Source organism: Alexandromys fortis, unplaced genomic scaffold, assembly GCF_014885135.2.
Source record: "Alexandromys fortis isolate MF-2015 unplaced genomic scaffold, M_Fortis_MF-2015_v1.1 scaffold_149, whole genome shotgun sequence".
NCBI lineage: Eukaryota > Metazoa > Chordata > Mammalia > Rodentia > Cricetidae > Alexandromys > Alexandromys fortis.
Window position 1 is genome coordinate 3,639,731 of NW_026068025.1, and position 20,715 is coordinate 3,660,445.

The 20,715-nt window shown below is 46.4% G+C and overlaps 2 protein-coding genes across 5 annotated transcripts in view; one reads left to right on the forward strand and one right to left on the reverse strand.

The window, feature by feature from the left end:
- Positions 1 to 11,994, forward strand: part of Pigl (phosphatidylinositol glycan anchor biosynthesis class L) — a 62,431-nt gene extending 50,437 nt beyond the window's left edge. Inside the window, exons 5-8 of one of the 4 annotated variants that reach the window (XR_007595636.1) lie at positions 2,345 to 2,376; positions 4,171 to 4,304; positions 11,353 to 11,480; positions 11,594 to 11,987. Coding sequence is in view for 3 of the 4 variants with exons in the window: in XM_050163668.1 (XP_050019625.1) it covers positions 2,345 to 2,376; positions 4,171 to 4,304; positions 4,921 to 5,019 (265 nt within the window). In the remaining variant the exon portion in view is untranslated. The other 3 variants (XM_050163669.1, XM_050163668.1, XM_050163670.1) reach the window with 3 other exon arrangements.
- An 864-nt stretch (positions 11,995 to 12,858) lies between these two features.
- Positions 12,859 to 20,715, reverse strand: part of Cenpv (centromere protein V) — a 17,800-nt gene continuing 9,943 nt past the window's right edge. Inside the window, exons 4-5 of the mRNA XM_050163746.1 lie at positions 15,263 to 15,377; positions 12,859 to 13,230 (exon numbers count right to left, since the gene is read on the reverse strand). Coding sequence (XP_050019703.1) covers positions 13,106 to 13,230; positions 15,263 to 15,377 — 240 coding nt within the window. The 3' untranslated portion in view covers positions 12,859 to 13,105. The remainder of the gene's footprint in view (positions 13,231 to 15,262; positions 15,378 to 20,715) is intronic.

The window sequence follows — 20,715 nt, forward strand, 5'->3', positions numbered from 1 at the left end:
CTCTTGTAAAAACCATTCATTTCCTGGACCAGCAGAGGCCACAGGTACAGCTATGTGTTAACAGTTGCATTAGGTTCATTCATAGTTAAGAAAGTCACACCTCAGGTTTCAGTAGACGATGCAATTTTTTGGGTGAAGATACACAAAAAAGTGTGTATTCCAGGAATGGACGTTTAGCCAAACTTGTTATTCTAAAGACTGGACTGCTGGAAAGCCAGCCATTGGCAGGTAGAAACAGGGGCTCCACTTCATTCCAGGTCCACACAGAGCCTTATAAATTTGTACCCAAGTATTAACCAGGAAAATGGTCAGCTCAAGCTTGCTATAAACAAACCAAGAGCACCTCAGCAGACAGTGGGCAAGGCACTTGAGGGGACTTGGTTAGTTCCATCCCTGCTTGTGATGCCTGTTTTTTGTCAGCTTGACACAGCTAGGGTCATCTGGGAAGAGGGAATGTCAATTAAGAAAAGGCCTCCATCAAATTGGCCTGAAGGAAAGCCTGTGGGGCATTTTCTTGATTGATGATTGATGTAGAGGGGCCCAGCCTACTGTGGGCGGTGTCCCCCAAGGCAAGCCAGTAAGAAGCCTTCTCCATGGCCTCTGCTTCAGTTCCTACCTCCAGGTTCCTGCTTGAATTCTTGACCTGACTTTCCTGTGATAGACAGTGATCTGGGAGTTTTAAGATGAACACCCCCCAGAGTCGCCTTTGGTCTTGGTATTTATCACAGCAACAGAGAGCCAACTAGGACACTAGTCAACCCTGTGGGGGCCCCGCGAGGAGTCATCCAGGGCAGGGCACAGCTTTCTGCCAACAGGCTGCCACGGCTGGTATTTCTTCAGACGCTGGAGTGTCATGGGATCTCAGAGTTCATGAGTCCTTTCTGTACTCATGTGAGCCCGCACTTCAGAGAAAGCAATGCATGGGAACGCTGACCAGCTACTGAAAGTTTTCTCCACTCCTGTCTGCTGAGTCCACCACTCACCTTCGTCCTCACCTGTGCCCTTGTGTGGCATTTGACCCTGTCACTCATCAAAATGCTGCTTTGACTTGCTGACACTGTTCCCACCCCTGGTCTCCCTGATCATCTCCCAGTCTCTTCCTGTCTTTCTTCCTACCCAAGACCCCTCCGTGCCCTAATGCCCAGGGCTCTCTTCCCAGCCATGCTCAGTAAGATTCTTCAAGGGTCATGAGGGCTGTGAGTGTGATTACGTGGTGTGGACCTCCAGTTCTCACCTCTGGACCAGTGTATCTGCCTCAAAGTCAGACTGGCTCTGCCCAGAGTGCAGGACAAGATGTCTCCCAGGATCCCAGAAACCTCTTTCAGCTTTTCTGATTCTTAGGGTTCCCATGCATTTACCAACTAACTCTCTCTTGACTCCTTCACTTTGACCCCTGCCCCTGAGCCTCTATTCGTGTGTGTGTGTGTGTGTGTGTGTGTGTGTGTGTGTGTGTGTGTTGTCTGGGTCTACCCACTTCTTCTGTGTGCCCCGCCTCTGATCACAAAGCCAGGAAGCAATCCAGTAATTACTGGTGTCGAATTTACTGTGCCCCTCCTTAGAGCAGTGAGCCCAGAGCAGCTTTCATTGTCAGACAGTGGGAGTGAGGGGGTCAAAAGGAGAAAGAAAATATGAAACAAAATTAACATGTTCAAACATTCTTTCATTACTCATGATATATATATGTGTATATATATGTGTGTATGTATATATATATATATATATATATATATATGTTGTTGTTTTGGTTTTTCAAGACAGGATTTTTATTTGTGATAGCTCTGGCTGTCCTGAAACTCTCTCTGTAGACCAGGCTGGCTTCGAACTCACAGAGATATACCTGCCTCTGCCTCCAAAGTGTATAATTTCTTTTTTGTTTTGTATTTATTTTTTGTTTTTTTCGAGACAACATTTCTCTGCATAGCCCTGACTCCTGGAACTCACTATGTAGACTAGGCTGGTCTTGAACTCAGAGATCTATCTGCTTCTGCCTCCTGAGTGCTGGGATTAAAGACGTGCACCACCAAGGCCAGCTAACTCAAAGTTTAAGGATAGTTACCCATTTATTCTAACGGGGAACACTTGGCCAGACTGTTCCATAAGCCGTACACCAGCTTCTGGAACAAGCTGAGTGGGGATGAAATGCCTGTTCTGCTCCCCTCAGCAATAGCCAAAGGTGTAGAATCCCATATATTTAGATGCTGGTTCATGCAGTAGAAACCACGGGGAGGTTGTGCATTTGGTTGGGCCTGGGACGCACAGGCCTTGCTCTGAAGGTCCCTCCTGTTAACACGGAAAAGTTAAGTGACTCATTCCCTCTCTAATGTTTGTCCTCTCCATCCTCCAGGGCCCTGCGCTCTGAAGGGAAGCTGCCTACAGGTAAGGAGGGCCTGGTTTTATTGCAAATAGACAATGGTTACTATCCCTTTAAGAAATTTACCAGGGAGATTTGCAAATATTGTCAGCCCTCTATATCTGTGGGTTTCTATGTATCCATGGATTTCACAGCCTGGGATCAAAATTATTCAAGGGGATGCTGGAGACGTGGCTCCTCAGTTAAGAGCGCTTACTGCTCTCACAAAAGGCCTGGGTTCAATTCCCTGCACCCATATCAGGCGGATTACAACAACCTATAACTCCAGTTCCAGGGACATCAGACACCCTGTGCACAAATGTGGTGCACACAAAGTCAGGCAGGCATGAGCACGTGCACACGCGCGCGCACACACACAAATGTTTAAATATGCAGGGGGGAAGGGCACCTGTACAGAACATGAAGATTCTTTTTTCATCATTGGTCCCTAGACAATGCAATGTAGCAACTATTTCCATGGCATTTGCCTTATATTAGGGATTATAAGTAACCTAGAGATGATTTAACATATACAAGAGAATGTGGGTAGGTTCTGTGTAAGTCTCCATCATTCTATATGAGAGACTCGAGCATCCATAACTGTAGTGTTTGTGGGGATCCTAGAACAGCATTGCTGTGCACTGAAGGACACCTAGACACAGAGCAGCCGTGTTGGAAGGTGGGCCACTCCCCCTGAACCAGTCAGGTCTGTGTGGGGTTCAGACTGTATCCACTGCCAAGCACCCTGTCTAGTTGCCTCCCAGGGGAGGTAGCTCCTTTCCACTGCCGACATTCTGTTAGTCTGTCCAAACTCCCCTCCCATCACCCACTCAATTAAGGGTTACAAAGGTGACTCACAAGTTTCCTGTAGATTGATGAGCTTGAAATAGTGCACTTTCTAACCTCTCCCTGTGAAACCTAGGACCCCACTGGCCAGTCACTGTGTAGGAGGCATAGGACCCCACTAGCCAGTCACTGCCTGGAAGGCATACAACCCCATTGGCCAGTCACTGTGTAGGAGGCATAAGACCCCACTAGCCAGTCACTGCCTGGGAGGCATACAACCCCATTGGCCAGTCACTGTGTAGGAGGCATAGGACCCCACTGGCCAGTCACTGTGTAGGAGGCATAGGACCCCACTGACCATCCGCTGCCTGATGTCCTACACTACTTCTCTGAACAAGTTCTGGCCTGTCCTGCCTTACAAGGGTGACATGAAATCAAAAGTGACCTAAGTGATGTGTGCTGTGTCTTCTGTCCACCATGGAAGATGGGCAGGCCCTATACTATCAACATTACTTTAGCAGCTAGGAAGCTAAAATCCAGAGCAGTTAAGAGAATTTATGCGTCAGGTCTTTTTGGGGTTTTTTTTTTTTGTTTGTTTGTTTGTTTTCTAGAGACAGGGTCTCACTCTGAAGCCCAGGCTAACCTCAAATGCATCATGAAACCCAGGCTTGCCTCTGACTCATGGGAGTCCCCCTGCCTCTGCCGTCCAAGTGCTGGGGTGACAGGTGGAAGCCACCACATGCAGCGCCTCGTGTTGGAGCAAAGCTGAAATGAGTCTTCAGCCTCCGGACTCAGACATTCCTGTCTCCATCAGCCTCCCTCCACCCTCTGGCAGCCCCTTCCTATCAGTTACACAAACAGTGGGCGGGAGCTCTGTGGCCCTGTCACTCTTCCCGTATAGGAGAATACTGGTCAAAGTGCCACCAGGCACCCAAGGTGGAGAGCAACTGCTCAGCCTGCCTTGAGCCACCTGGAGAGGGAGGGTGCTCAGGGAAATGCCCGGCTGAGAGTAGCTTCTATTCTCCCTTGCCCAGGGTGTTCCGTACTCACTCTGCAGTCTGTAAGTGTGCTCCGGAAGTATCTCTACCTCCTGGATCTGCCCTGGTCTCTACTCTCACCCCAGGATGCCCTCTTCATACTCACCAGCAAAGAAGTGGCACAGGCCAAGGTAAGGGTTGTACTTCCTGAATACTGCATTGTGAACCCAGCCTCAGGTCCCTGGGCTCCGCAAAGCCCTGCTACCTGGCAAAGCCCCCTGCACAGGGACGAGGCCCGCCCTGCTTGCTAGATGATTTCAGCTACACCTGACAGGCATGTATTTTCAATGACTTGAGCCTTTTTTCTGATTATAAAGACTTTAGATAAATAAATGGCAACACGCTCACTTTAGGAAACGCAGAAATATATAATAACATCAGTAAAAGAAATAAACGGCTGGAGAGATGGCTCAGTGGTTAAGAACACCTGATGCTCTTGCAGGGGACCTGGGTTCAGTTCCCTGCACCTACCTTAAGCACCCTACAACCATCTGAAACTCCAGTTCCAGGGTGTCTTCACCCTCTTCTGGCCTCCATGAGTACTATACATAAGGGATACATATACATGTGCACCCATACATATAAAATAAATCTTTAAAAAAAAAAAAAAAAGAGCCAGCAGCGGGCCAGGTGACTCTGAGAATCATTAGAGCTGGGGTGGGGGACTGTGGGTCGGTGTGCCCTGATCTGGTGAGAAGGGAAGGTCTGAAAATAAGAGCCAGAGCAAGTGTCCTCTGATTCTTCCAGAAAGCCATGTCCTGCCACCAGAGTCAGCTTGTCTGGTTCCGCCGCCTCTACGTCCTCTTCTCCAGATACATGAGAATCAACTCACTGCAGTTCCTCTGAAGCCAGAAGAGTTTTCAGATCTTTAACAGACCAAGAAGTCCCTGGGCCTGGCTTGGAGCTGGCTTATCTCCTTAGACCGGGGAGATCCCAGCAAAGCAGCCTCTGAGAACAAACCCTATGGACAAGAGTCACACAGACCCTGCTGCCACCTTAGGGGACAAAAAACACCAAGACCCAAAACTACACGAACACAATACTCAACTTTTTATTTTATTTTACAATATATACATAGCATAAGCTATGAAAAATATTTTCAAATCTCAGAGGTTAAAAAGATGCATAGAGCCAGGTGATGGCAGACGCCTTTAATCACAGCACTCAGGAGACAGAGATAAGCTGAGTTCTATGAGTTCGAGGCTAGCCTGGTCTACAGAGCAAGTTCCAGGACAGCTGAAACTACACAGAGAAACCCTGTCTTGGAAAAAAAATGCATAGAATTACAATACTTCCAGGTAGTGACATTTGAGATTTTGTACCTGTTCATATTTATTTTGCTATCTATTGTAAATTAAGAGGTTGGTGATGGTAACTTGGTTGGTAGAGTGCTTGCCTAGGTTTGGCCTCCAGCATAGCATAAACTGTGTGCCAACATTTGGGCTGTGGAGGCAGAAGAATTAGAAATTCGAGGTCATCCTCAGATACATAGCAAGTTTGAAACCAACCCAGGCTAAAGAAGACTCTTCAAAAATAAATAATACGTAAAAAAAAAAATTTTTTTTTTTGTTTGGCTTTGTTTTGTTTGTTTTCTAAGACAGGGTTTTTCCTGTTTGGCCTTGACTGTCCTGGAACTGTTTTGTAGGCTAACCTGACATGGAACTCAGAGACACCTTCACATAGACATATATGCAGGCAAAATGCCAATGAACACAAAATAACAATTTTTTTTTGAGACAGGGTTTCTCTGTATAACAGCCCTAGTTGTCCTGGAACTAGCTCTGTAGACCAGGCTGGCCTCAAACTCACAGAGATCAGCCTGTCTGTCTCTGCCTCCTGAGTGCTGGAATTAAAGGTGTATGCCACCACCATGCAGCTATAAAAATAAATAATTAAAAACAAAGAATAAAAAATAAGAAGAGGCCAGTTCAGTCTACGTAATGAGTTCCAGAATAGCCGGGGCTATAGCGAGAGACCCTGTCTAAAAAGGCCTGCATGGTGGTGTGCTCTCAGGATGCCGAAGCAGAAGGATTTCAAGTTTAAAGCCACCACGATCTACATGGCAAGACACTCTCTCAAAACCAGACTAAAACGCAAACAACTTCACATTTGCCTCATTAAACCTTCCATATCATTCAATCTGTGACAATTACAGGCAGGACAAAACTACGTGACACACTGGAAAAATGCTCTTTCCTAGGGTTGTGGTTATGATTTGCAGAGCCCAAGCTGAAACCTAATAACGATTTCCTTTCAATTTGCTTCATGGATGCTCCCTAATTGTGACAGGAGGGAAAAGCACTCTAAATGTTTCTTCTGGAGCAGAGGGATGCTGGGGAGGGTAAAATGTCAAGATGCAGGACAAATAACAGGGTCCAGGCGAGACTGGTAGTTATGGAAAAGTACTGTATCCAAATTCACCAGGGGGAAATTAAAAGCCTGCGAAATAGCTGGGGGTGTAGCTCAGCGAAGCGGTTGCCTAGGATGCATGGAGACCTGGGTCTGGTTTCCAGTGCTATATAAACAGGGCGTGGTGGTGGTGCCTGCCTGAAATCTCAGCATTCAAGAGGTGAAGGCCAGAGGATCAGAAATTCAAGGTTATGGTGTACACGCAGAGGCAGGCAGATCTCTGCGAGTTCAAGAGAACCAGGGCTATGTAGAGAGATGGTGCCTTAAAAAGTGAAAAACAAAACAGAACAGTGTAACAGTCGGAGGCTCTAATCTCATCCGGAATCTGGCAAATCAACCTGGCAGCTAGTTCACACAGCACTTAGAAACGCCAGTACTGGGCTAGAGTGGAGGGTGCACGGTCGAAAGCCCCCACCGCTCCTGCAGAGGGCCAGTTTGATTTCCAGCACCCCGTGTCAGACCACTCATTCCCTGCTCCAAATGGATCCAAAGCCTCTGGTCACCTGCATTCACACACACAAGCCCACACACGACAAAGACACACAAGATTTTCAAATCCTTTAAGAAGCCACCGATATCCACTGACAGAACACTCATTTACAAACACCAGTTAGTCACTGGCCACTGAAAACTCCGTAATAAGTACCCCAACACAGAGACTTTTCTGTTCACAGTGTGTGACCAAAATCTAACTTCAGATGAGGTGCGGTATTACATTCGTATAATCTCGGCACTCAGGAGCCCGAGGGAGGAGGAGTGCAAGTTCAAAGCCAGGCTGGCCTGCATGTAACAAGACTTTGTCTCAGAAAACAACAAAGACCAAAACCCAAGAACAAACATAACACCACCCTTTCTCAAAGAGAAAATAAAACCAAATCCTAGGACAGAGGCTGTGACAGCGGAAGAGTGTCCCAGAGGCTATAAATTCAATCACTCACTCACTTACACACTCACTCACACCTAGAAATAAGAAGTTTAGCATGTGGAATCTGTATGTAATCTATAGTCTTTAAATTCTTTCACTTAAAAAAAGGTGGGGCTGGAGAGATAGATGGCTCAGTAGTTAGAGCGCTAGCTGCTCTTCCAGAGAGCCTGGGTTCAATTCCCAGCACCCACATGGCAGCTCACAACCCTAGCTCCGGTTCCAGTGGTCTGATCCCTTGCACAGATATACGTGCATGCAAAAGACCAACGCACATAAAAAGAAATTATTTTTTAAAAGGTAGAAAACAAGTGAACTACAGGATTCAATTTCAGAAAGTCAACACCATAAACCAGAAGGAAGACTTATTTACAGATGAACACTAACAATAGGTACAAAAGAAGATAACAGAAAGGATAGTAAGTTTTCTTTGAGAAATGAAATAAAATAAGCTGACATTGGGGATTTAGCTCAGTGACAGAGTCCTGTAAGCATGATACCATAAATTCAGTCCTCGGCTCCAGAAGAGAGGGAGGGAGGGAGAAAGAGAGAAGTCAGCATATGGAAACACTAAATAAAAAGAGGAAGCAGAAATGGTTTCTGAGACCGAATACATAAATCACCACTGAAAAGTGTTTACAATCCCATGGCAACCAAGTGGGAAGTTTAGTGGAAATGGGTGATTTCCTAAGCCAGTATCAGAATACCACAAATCCCAGCCACAGTGTGATAAATGAGGTCCAATAAGTTCAATAAGTAAGGTTGTATTGCCACATGGGGACTGAAAATCGGTGTCTCTGAGCCTTGGTAGTGAGCATCATGGCAGTTTTAATGAAAACTGGGCTCCCATAGGCTCTTATGTTTGAATATTTGGTCCCACTTGGTAGAACTGTTTGGAAAGGATTAGGAGGGGTGGCCTTGTTGAGGGAGGTGTGCCACTGGGGCTTCTAGGTTTTAAAAGCCCATGCCAAGGCTAGTCTCTTTCTTTTCCTGCCTCATACTGGTAGGTCAAGATGTGAGCTCTTGGCTGTTCCTACCACCATGCCTTTGTTCTGCCATGGACTCTAACCCTCTGAAAACATAAGCCAAACTAAACACTTTTCTTGGTAAGTTTCTTGGTCACGGTGTTTTGTCACCGCTACAGAGAAGTAACTAAGACAAGCATACACAGACACTTTCAGGTCTCCGCGTCCTGAGCCTGACTTCCCATAACAGATAGCTGTTTGGTGTTAGAAGGGACTATATGAAAACTGCACAAGAGACTCAGGACCACTTACAAAGCCGGTCTTCCTACCTCAAATGACCCAATCAAGTAAAACGTCCACAGGCATGCCCAGCTGCTTAGGTGTTAAGTGATTGCAAATCGTCAAGTTGACAGCGAAGATCAGCCATCACCCCTTTAATCCCAGCACTAGGAGCAGAAGCTGGCAGTTCTAGAGCAGTAAGGACTACGTGATGAGATGCTGTCTCAAAATAAAGAACATAGGCCAGTGAGCAAAGGCGCTTGCCATCAAGCCTGATGACCTAAGTTCAACCTCCAAACATTCGTGGCTGTTGTTTTCCTCTGCCACACGGTGGCTGTAACTGAACCGACAGCTGTCCTGGTTGTGACTACACTTTGCCACCTCTGCTTCACTGCTAAAGCTGAGGCTGTGGCCCCAGGGAGTCTGCACGTCTCACCAAAGCTGTCTATGCCACCTCCATACATGGAGGTAAATGTTGTTTCTAACCACGTCTCTATCCTTTTATTTTACCAATAAAGACTTGGGAGTCAGATGCTGGGGTGAACACTTGCTAGCTCAGAGGCAAAGAAAGCAGGGGGATGACTTCCTCCTCTGCCTTTGCCTCAGAAAGAATGTTCTCTTCTATACCTTCTGAAAAAGTATTCCTCCAACCAACCAGATATCCCGCCCTTCTATTTCCTATGATCCTCTCTCTCTCTCTCTCTCTCTCTCTCTCTCTATCTCTCTCTCTCTCTCTCTCTCTCTCCTCCCTACTTCCCCTCACCCTCTATGGTTACTTTCAGCCAACTGGTTGCTTGATCCACATCTCGACCTATGGTTGATTTTATTTAAACAATGTAATCTCAGGGTTCACAGTGTGATCAACTATTCTGCAACAAATAGCAAAGGAAAGAACTGACTCTAAATTGTCCTCTGACTTCTGAGCATGCTGTGGAACACACACAGACACGCATGCACATGCAGACACACAGTACAAATTAAAATATTTTTTAAATAGATAAGAAGAAATGAAGGGTACTGTGGTGGTTTGAAAGAAAACGACCCCCAAATGGAGTGGCACTATTAGGAGGTGTGGCCTTGTTGGAGGAAGCATGTCACCATAGGGGGCAGGGCTTTGAGGTCTCCTATGCTTAAGCAACGCCCAGTTCATTTCTGTTGCCTACAACAACAAGACAGAAATCTCAGAATCAAGATGCAGAAATCAGTTCCCTCTCCAGCACCACATCTCCCTACACACCACCTTGACGAGAATGGACTCAATCTTTGAAACTGTAAAGCACCCCCAATAAAATGTCTTCCTTTAAAAGAGTTGCCGTGGTCACGGTGTCTCTTCACAGCAACAGAAAAAGAAACCCGAACTGAGACAGACACAGATTTGAAAACACAACCTGCACAGTAATAGGGATGGTTGGTTCATCCAAGGAAATGCTGACCACCTGCTACCTGTTTTGATGTTGTGGAGGTCAACTCCCCTTACACCTTTCATAGGATCTAGCCGGATAGAGGGGTTGGAGGAGGGACTGCAAAGAGGAAAAAAAGTCAAGATTAAAGGACTGTTTGTTTGAAAAACAAGAGACACAAGGGAAAAATATGAAAGTAGAAAATACAGGTAAATATATAGAGACTTTAGTAAAAAATACTCGGGTCTGGAGGAACAGCTCAGCAAATAAAAGCACTGCTCTTGCCCCTAACATACAAGTAGTGGACATACAAACACACAGGCAAACATATAAAATAAAAATCTTTTTAAAAATTAAATTTAGAGCTGGGTGCGGTGGTGTACATCTTTAGTCCCAGAACTTGGGTGGCAAAGACAGGTGGATCTCTGAGTTCAAAGCCAGCCTGGTCTACAGAGCAAGTTCCAGGAGAGCCAGGACTACACAGAGAAACCCTGCCTCCAAACAAACAGACACAATTTCAGTGGCTCAGTAGTTAAAGGCACTGGTTGCTCTTCCAGAGGTTCTGAGTTCAACTCCCAGCACCCACATGGTGGCTCACAATCATCTGTAATGGTATCTGATGCTCTCTTCTGGTGTGCAGGCATACAGACAAATAGAGCACCCATATCCAAAAAAATACATAAATAAGTCTTTTAAAATTAAATTTATAAAGCCGGGCGGTGGTGGCTCACGCCTTTAATCCCAGCACTCGGGAGGCAGAGGCAGGCGATCTCTGTGAGTTTGAGGTCAGCCTAGTCTACAAGAGCTAGTTCCAGGACAGGAACCAAAAGCTATGGAGAAACCCTGTCTCGAAAATCCAAAAATAAATAAATAAATAAATTTATAAAATACATTTTTTAATTAAAAAACTAAAAATGCCTGGAATTTTTGTTGTTTTTTTTTTTTTTTGTCTGTTTATTTTTGAGACTTACTGTGAAGTCTGAGCTATTTGGAACTTGCTGTTTAGACCATGAGCACGGAACTTGCCACAGTCCCCCAGCCTCTGACTCCTGGCTACTGGGATGGATTACAGGCAAGGGAAACCATGTTGGACTCTGAAAATCCAGTCTATGGGTTGTGCAGTCCTAGGACTGTCTGACCAGATCCTAACAATGAGGATTTCTCCCAGCAAGCCGAGAACCTTGTCTTCACTTCCTTTCCCCAGCTCGTGGGTGTACAGTCTACACGATGAGCACAGGCAGGCTGTGCAGGTCAGAGGACCACGCTCAGGAGCGGCTTCTCTCCTCCCACCCTGGGTTTCATGGCTCCAGCTCGGGCTGTCAGGCTTCAGAGGTGAGAGATTTCAGCCTCTGCGCCCTAAGTCATGGCATGTCCTGGTGTAACTGCTCTGGTGATTCTTCCCCTGCGGTGTTTCATTGGCTCCTTGTCTGTCTCCCATCATGCAGCTGTCCTCAAAAATCCCTGAAACAGCCGGGTGGTGGCGGCGCTCACCTTTAATCCCAGCACTCAGGAGGCAGAGGCAGGCGGATCTCTGTGAGCTCGAGGCCAGCCTGGTCTCCAGAGTGAGTTCCAGGACAGCCAGGGTTACAGAGAATGTTTCCCTGTCTGGAAAACATAAAACAAACAAACAAACCCCAAACCCCAAAATTCCCTGTAGCTGCCAAGCACTGCATACCTGGAGGAGTTAATCAGCAACTGCTCTGTTTTAATAAGTGAGTGATTGTGAGGCAGACGACATCATACAGGAACACGCTAATAATTTTTAAATGCTGTAATGAAACTAAATACTTTGCTAATTGTAAAAAGAAAAGATTAATTGAATGAGTTAGTCAACTATTTCAAATATTAGAGTTTCTGGAAAATATTAAGTATTTAATAAACATGTATTATATTAAAATTTCTGTACAACAGGTTGGCTTTCTTTGTCTTGTTCACAGCTGCTTTGCTTTCAGGTTCCTAACAACTTTATGACAAAACAAACTTCCGATACTACAGCCTCAGCAAGTGACGACCCAAATCTTCATTTTTCACTGTTGGATTTTTTTGATGTATATTTGTGGTGCGTGCGTATGTATAATCTGTGTTGTAGTCCCATGTGTGGTTAAGATGCTACATTTTACGTTACACCTATCTGACCACACTTAAAGAGAGAGCAGAAGTGGTTAAGGCTGGTGCCTCGCATGCATGCTGCCCTGGCTGCTAACCAAGGCACACAACAAGAGAAAATCAAAATAAACAAAGCAGCTGACTGACCTTATAAAAAAAAGTGGCTAGACACAGCAGCGCATGCTCGTAACCTAGCATGCAGAGGACTGAGGCAGAAGTGCTGAGTCACAGGTCAGCCTGGGCAACAGCATGGGACTATCAAAAGGAAAAGAGCAGGCAAGGAGAACACAACAGCAAAGCGCCCGTCACGACAAAAATAAAAAAATACCTGGATAAGAAATAAACTAAAAGTGCAAGCCCAGAGTGACTCCTGTCGCAGCCTGTCCAGGTCTTCCTGGACTAGCTCTGTGGCCTCTGAGCACCTGGTCCACAGCTTCACAGCGCACACGGACTCCTCCAGTTTCTGGTTGTAATAGCTCTTCCCAACTTATCTCTTTTCGGTTTGGATGCCGGTGCCTTATCGGTGCCTGTTATTTTAATCTGCTATTACGTGACAGGCCTCAGAGCAAAAGTCAAAGTTCAAAGGAATGAGGGACCACAGTAATAGCGTTAATGTCAGAAATGTTTATTTTCTAAAAGATCACACAAAAGTTAGTGGGAAGGGAGAGGGTCAACTGTCTTCCAAGACATCTGGGCTAAGGGCAGAGCTGCCTAAAGAAATGGTGGCTGGAGCGAACCACGGGGCACTGGGAGTGGAGATAGCGGCCCAGATCTGCACAGCGATGCACACCCACACAACCCACAGGGCTGCTGCCCTGCTCTCTCTGTCTCAGGAAGGAGGACGCCTGAGCTCACTCTTTGGACATGTTCTTGATGGTCTTGTGCTCCTTCATGGCTCTCTCCCAGTCACTGCCATTGAACTCCTCAGTGACCACACTCCGAACAGTGCCCTCATCAAGGCAGTGGGGGGCAATTCCTAGGGGCAAGTGGAACAGAGGAGAGGGGTCCTCAGTGTGGGTAAGACCGGAGAATCTGTCAGACACCTCTATCCCACTAGAGCTATCTGTGTGGCATGCTCTTGCTTACCACCTCAGCTTACGACGCTGTGTGGCCTCATGTACTGAGAAGGTTCTAGCTCGGCCTACACCTTATGGTCCACATCTGCCATGTGAAGGTCAGATACTCTAAAGGAGGGTCAGCCAATGCCAGGCAGCATTCAAAACCTCGGAGGCCTGAGACATAGCTCAGTGATAGAACACTTGCCGAGTATGTACATGTCCATGTGGTCAATCCCCAGTATGAGGGGTGGGGGTGGGGCGGGGCCAGATGTCAAAAGTATTAGGAAGTTCAAGCCTGGCACAATTCTCAGGCCTTTCCTGGGTTTAGATAGATAAAGAGCTAAATACTTTCCAGTTTGTACAGGACTTTGTAACTATTAAAACCTTTTCCTGAGCAGGCATAGTAGAACATGCCTTAATCTCATCAATCGGGTGGCAGAAGCAAGAGGCATGCCTGCCAGGAAGCTAGCCTGGACTACACAGTATAAGAGAGTCTCAAAACCAAACCTACATAAACAATCCCACAAATAAACAACAAAAACCCTTTCCTGTTTCAAGGTAACCAGGACTTGGCAGACCAGGAACCAGCGGCAGCTGCTAAAGACACGGAGTAGAGAGACTGGCGTGATGCCCGCTTCTCTCTGCTAGAAGACGGGTATGGTACAGTCACAGGTGCACCCACAGATCCAGCGGCTAGGGCACAGGGACATGGCAGCCTCATATACTCTGTCCAAGGATGGTTGTATCCATCCTCCTCCAGATCAAGCGGGGCCTGAAGAGGGCTCTGGAGGCGCCTCTTTTTCTTTTTAAAAGCATATATTTAGTGTCTGCATTCTGTATTCTGTCTGTGGACCAGATATGGGTGTATAGCAGCCTGTGGAGAACAGAGGGTACTGGACCCCTGAGATTACAGTTATGAGCCACCTTTTGGTGCTAGAAACTGAACCCAGGTCCTCAGCAAGATCAGTCAGTGATCTTAACCACTGAGCTGACTCTCCAGCTCCTCCCTCTTTTGAGATGGTGTCTAGCCTAGACTTACCACAAACCAGCTACATAGCTAAAATGACCTCGAACCTAGACAACTCTGCATTCACCTCTCATTCACTACCACACCTGGTTCTCTTGCTTCTTTGTTTAGTTTTGGTTTTTTGAGACAGGGTTTTTCTATGTAGCCCCATGTAGTCCTGGAACCCATTTTGTATGTCAGGCTGGCCTCGAACTCACAAGAGATCCTCCTGCCTCTGCCTCCTGAGTGCTGAGATCAAAGGTGTGTACCATTACACCTGGCTCTTTTTTTCTTTTTTGAACAAAACAATTAAATTTTTTTTTTAAATCTAGTTGAGGACAGGGTGAAGATCATGGATGCCAGATAAGTACTCACTACCACTGAGCTGCAGACACAGCCCTTAACTCTGTTTTCAGATGCCACCAGCAACAGCCATCATTCTGGCCTCTCCCCCGCTTTACACCCTCATTGTCCCAATGACCTCCCCGAACCCACAGGCCCATTTTCTACCCGCCTTTCCTTTAAATTTATTGATTTAATGTGTATAGGTGTTTAGCTTGCATACACCACATGCATACAGGGCCCACAAAGACCAGAGGAATGTACCAGACCCCCAAGACTGGAGTTACAGATGGACTGAGATAGGAATTGAACTCTGGTCCTCTGAAGGAGCAGCCAGTACTCTTAACCACTGAGACATCCCACCTATCTTCTCTCTACCTTGTAGGGTCTCCCCACAGTCCTAGGGTACCAGGGAATAAGAACCACCTACAGATGATGGACTCTGAAAAACTACCGTATGCCCAGACACTTGACCAGCACCCATCAGAGGAACCCTGCTCCTCTGACACGCATGCCAGGGCCCACCTGTCCAACCAGCACTCAAACCCCAAGCACACCAGGCTCCTCAGAGTCCCAAGCCCATGGATACACCCGTCACTCACCAAAGCCTCCAGGGTTGGAGCGCGGAGTGTAGAAGCTCTGGACACCACATCTCTTACAGAAGGTGTGCTGGGCTTTGTGCGTGTTGAACGTGTAGGTGGTTATGCTCTCAGTGCCCTGGGAGAACAGAAGTAAGTGGGCAAGGAGACCATGTAATGTTATTCATAGTAACCCTTTGGAAAGCATTAGTGGGGTTGCCCTTTTATAGAGTTCTCTGGGTTGTGGAAATGTTTCCATTTCCCAGAAAAGCCTTAAAGCTTCTTGAAGACAAGGACCCATCTGTACTCCCCAGATACAATTCGCTCTGGAGCCTCAGCCCACAGACCCTCCTATGCCAACTGTCCAGCAAACAACCCAAACTCGAGCTGATGGAACTAAAGCAGAAATAACCTCTAGGTGTCAAGGAGTGCAGGTGCCTGCTTCCCAGGACCACTTGAGGGACTGGCTCTCCATGTCCCCAAAGAACTCCCAAGATCCGCCTGCCTCTGCCTCCCGAGTGCGGGGATTAAAGTGTGCGCCACCACCGCCCGGCCAGTGTTAGTGTTCTTAATGGACAAGATGAGTGAGCAAATGAGCAAAGTATGTGAGCAGACAGTCGAGAGGAAGAAAAGGATATATGGAATGATGCCTACACCGATGACCTACAACAAGGGACTTCTCCGTTCCTGCTGAAAAAGATTTTAAAAATCACAAATGTGAGGCCGGAGAGATGGCTCAGCAGTTAGAGCACATACTGCTTCTGCAGAGAACCTGAGAGTTCTGTTGCCAGTACCAGCATCAGGTGGCTCAAAACTACCTCTATCTCCTGCTGCACAGAGAGCCAGACCTCTGTCCCCCAAAGACACCTGCACTCACATGCACACAGACGCTCACAAATACACACACATGTACATAATTAAAACCGACTGATAGAACCTCTTGTGGCCTTAATGGGCACTGGCGTGTACATGTGCCTACTAACAATGCAAACATACACAAATACATAAAATATAAACAAATCTTTGTTTTTGGTTTGGTTTGGTTTGGTTTTTCGAGACATGGTTTCTCTGTAGCTTTGGAGCCTGTCCTGGAACTAGCTCTTGTAGACCAGGCTGACCTCAAACTCACAGAGATCCACCTGCCTCTGCCTCTCAAGTGCTGGGATTAAAGGCGTACACCACCACCAATCGGCCAAACCAAATCTTTGTTTTTAAAAGCACTACGGTAGAGGCTACATGGATGGCTCAGCATTTGGGAGCAATGGCTGCCCTTCCAGAGGACCCAGCACCCACACGACAGCAATGGCCATCTGTGGCTCCAGTTCCAGGGGATCTGACACTCTCACAGACATATATGCAGGCAAAACACCAATGCACATGAAGTGAAAAAAAAATAATTTTAAAAAATCATAATGGGGGGGCTGGAGAGATGGCTCAGTGGTTAAGAGCATTGCCTGCTCTTCCAAAGGTCCTGAGTTCAATTCCCAGCAACCACATGGTGGCTCACAACCATCTGTAAAGAGGTCTGGCGCCCTCTTCTGGCCTTCAGGCATACAGACAGAATATTGTATACATAATAAATAAATATTAAAAAAAAATCATAATGGGCCAGGTGGTGATGGCACATGCTTTTAATCCCAATACTCAGGCAGATCTCTGTGAGTTCGAGGCCAACATGGTCTACAGAATGAGTTCCAGGGCAGGTTCCAAAGCCACACAGTGAAACCCTGTCTCAGAGGGGAAAAAAAAACCCACAATGGTGGTTAACATATGCAGAAATATACATTCTGCCAATGATGGCGATGCATGCCTGTAATCCTAGCACTTGGGAGATGCAATCCTTGTACCTAGACAGGACGATTAGAAATTCAACATCACCCCAAGCTAACTCAAGGTCAGTTTGAGCTGCATGAGACCCTGTCTTAAAAAAAACGAAAAGGACAAAGAAAAAAAAAACGAAAAGGAAAAAAACACATAACAATGAGGAGCTGGATGACAGATGGTTCAATGGTCAAGAGCACTTCTTGCTCTCCCAGAGGACTGGAGTTTGGGTTTCAGCACCCATGGGCAGCTCATAACCACCTGTAAGTCCAGCTCCAAGGCATTTGAGAAATTCTTCTAACCTCCATCAGCACCGGCATGCACATGTGCCTACTAATAATGTAGACACACATAAAGACATATAAAATAAAGAATGCTCGCAAACACTAAGCAGCACTAACAATCTCCGAGGTTCAAAAGTGAAAACACAAGATGTAAAACATGGGCTGCAGGCATGGCTCATGGTGGAGCCCATGTGGGCATGTTAGTACAGCCCAGGCCCTGGATTCCTTCCAGCATGGCAAAGGGGAAACTTCACTAGAATTTATATATATTTGTATATGTTTTCCATGCATATAAATTGTCCAAGAGGCATCTATGAAACAGTTGTTCTAAAAGGACAGAAACTTGGTGGCTAAAGAGTAGGTAATTGAGTAGGAGCCATGGCTCAGGGGCTAAGAGAGCCGGAGCTTACTGCCCAATCATGACCAGGATTCATATCCCGGCACATATGCTGGATATCTTATGGCCTATAAATCCCGTTCTAAGGGGTCCAGTGCTTTCCTCTCTGGGCTTCTGCATATGCTCAGAGTCATGTAGACACATAAATACAGATACACACAGACTCACACATACATTGAAAAATAAATTTTACATTTCAAAATGTTTTTTAGATGGGCAGTGGTACACACCTTTAATCCCAGCACACAGGATGCAGAGGCAGAAAGATTTCTGTGAGCTCAAGGCCAGCCTGGTCTTCAGAGTAAGTTCCAGGACAGCCAAGGCAACACAGAGAAACCCTGTTCTGATACACAAAACAAAAAAATTAAGTTTATTTTTTATATTATGTACATTGGTGTTTTGCCTGCATGAATGTTTGTGTGAGGGTGTCTGACTTATAGACATTTGTGAGCTGCCATGTGGGTGCTGGGAATTGAACCTGGGTCCTCAGGAAGAGCAGTCAGTGCTCTTAACTACTGAGCCATATCTCTAGCCCCACACATTAAAAAAATTTAAGTATTTATCTATTGTATTTTATGTATATGAATGTTTTGATTGCATGTATGTGCACGTATGTGCACCCAGTGTGTGCCTGGTCCCATAAAGGTAACAAGAGGGCATCTGACCACAGGGCCTGGAGTTATGGATGACTGTGAATCAACATGTGGGTGCTCGCAACTGAACCCACGTCCTCTGGAAGAGCAACAAGTATCTTAACCTCTGAGCCATCTCTCCAAGCCCCTCAAATTGTTTTATTGTTTTAAGATTTATTTATTTATTTTAAATGTTTATTTATTTATTATGTATACAATATTCTGTCTGTGTGTGTGTGTGTGTGTGTGTGCAGGCCAGAAGAGGGCACCAGACCTCATTATAGATGGTTGTGAGCCACCATGTGGTTGCCGGGAATTGAACTCAGGACCTTTGGAAGAGCAGGCAATGCTCTTAACCACTGAGCCATCTCTCCAGCCCCCAGTTTTAAGATTTATTAATCAGGTTTTTGAGTTTGTTGATGCTCTTGGAAGCCAGAGATGTTGGGTCCTGGGACTCAAACTCAGGTCCTCTGCAAAAGTAGTACAGGCTTTTAACTACTGAGTGACTCCCAGCCTCAATCTACAAATGTGTAGACAGTGGTGGGTGAGACTTCTTACGACCCGTATACACTTCCCATTTCTCCTGTACTTCCTCACAGAACTGTATGCCATCTACCACGAGAATGCCTCAAATTCTGAGCTTCCTAAGGTTTTTGTTTGTTTTAATTGGAGCTAATGAACACACCAGGAACTTCCTGTAAAAATAGCTCTAAGGGCTCTTTTTACCCACAACTTGGTGCATCAGAACTACCAGGGTCAGAGAGACCCCTGACACCCTACCTGACCTCATTTATGACTAGCAGTCACTCTGGGATACTCACTCTTCATCTATGCACCCATCGACTTGATCCCGCGCAGGGCCTGACATCATCAAAATCTGCCACATGGAACCAGATGTAATGGTGCACAACTTTAATCCCAGCACTTGGAAGCATTGGCAGGCAGAGTCTGTGAGTTTGAGGCCAGCCTGGTTTACAGAGAGTTCCAGGACAGACGGGGCTATATTGTGACACTCTTGCTTAGGAAAAAAAAAAATCTTTCACATGAATCATTCCTTAAAGTCTTGCCAGGCAGAAAACACCAATGACAAATCCAAGGACTGTATCATTTTTTTCTTCTTCCCTACCTCCCTTCCTTTTTAAGGAGTTCTAGAATTGAACGTAGAGCTTCATGCATATGCAGCAAGCACCTCTCAGTAGCTACAGCCCCAAACGGCCACCTTTTTGATAAATTTTATTTACCAACATTACAAGAGTATGTATGATTGTGGTAGTGAGGGAACACACTTGCCAGGGCCCATGTGTAGTCAAAAGAGAGCTTCATCAATCCATTTGTCTCCTTTCCAGGTGGACTCCTGGGATCAAACTCAGGTCACAAGCTTGCACTGTTGACCCACAACCAGTCTTGTGTCCACTGAACCCTGACCACTACTCTACAGCACTCCATGGTAAAGCATTTGCCACGGAGCACACCACACTTCTCTGTTTACTTACTCTAAGGCCTCCTCCTCCTTCTTCTGTTCATGTACTGAAAAGCATTCACAGGCCTGAACTGTCCTCGGCCGTCTCCTTGCCCTGGACGTTTGCACAGCTGACCTCCTACGCTCCAGAGACATAAAGACAAGTATGCAAGGACTCCCAGGTCCACGGTTCCATCTCGGTTGTACGCAGACTTGTAGATCCGCTTCCAACCAGCCAACAGGAAGAGTGTGAACAGATCAAGGGAGGATGCGTGCCCGAGAGCGCCAGGAAGGATATGTAGACGCACGTGTTGGTATCTTCAAGAACTGCTTGCTGCAGGAGCTTAGGAATGTGGCTGAGGCCAGACTGCACGTTAGTGCACTTCTGCCCTGCAGGCCAGTGAAGGATCCCTGTGCTCTTTATCAGCTCCTATGCCACACCTTCTGTGATGGGGACGGAGACAGAGACAGAGACGAAGAAAAGGACACAAAGTAGAAGTCTGTCTGTTCTCTCTCTGCCTTATTTATGGATCTACGGCTGTGAGGACATGCCGTGACCAAGGCAGCTTAGGAGAGGAAGATTTGAACTGAGGGCTTGCTTATAGTTTCAGGGGGTGAATCCTTGGGCTTCATGGTGGGGAGCTTGCGGGCCGGCAGGCACGCAGGCATGGTGCCAGAACAGTAACTGGGCGCTTACATCTGATCAACAAGCAGCGGAGAGCCAGAGACTGGGCCTGTTGTGGACTTATGAAACCTCAAAACTCACCCTCAGTGACATACATCTTCCAACAAGACCTATTTTGGAAATTTTTATACCAAATTAACACAAGGTAGGTGTTATGGTTCAGCCACAATATGGCTGACAGCTCTGGGTTCCAGGGCCA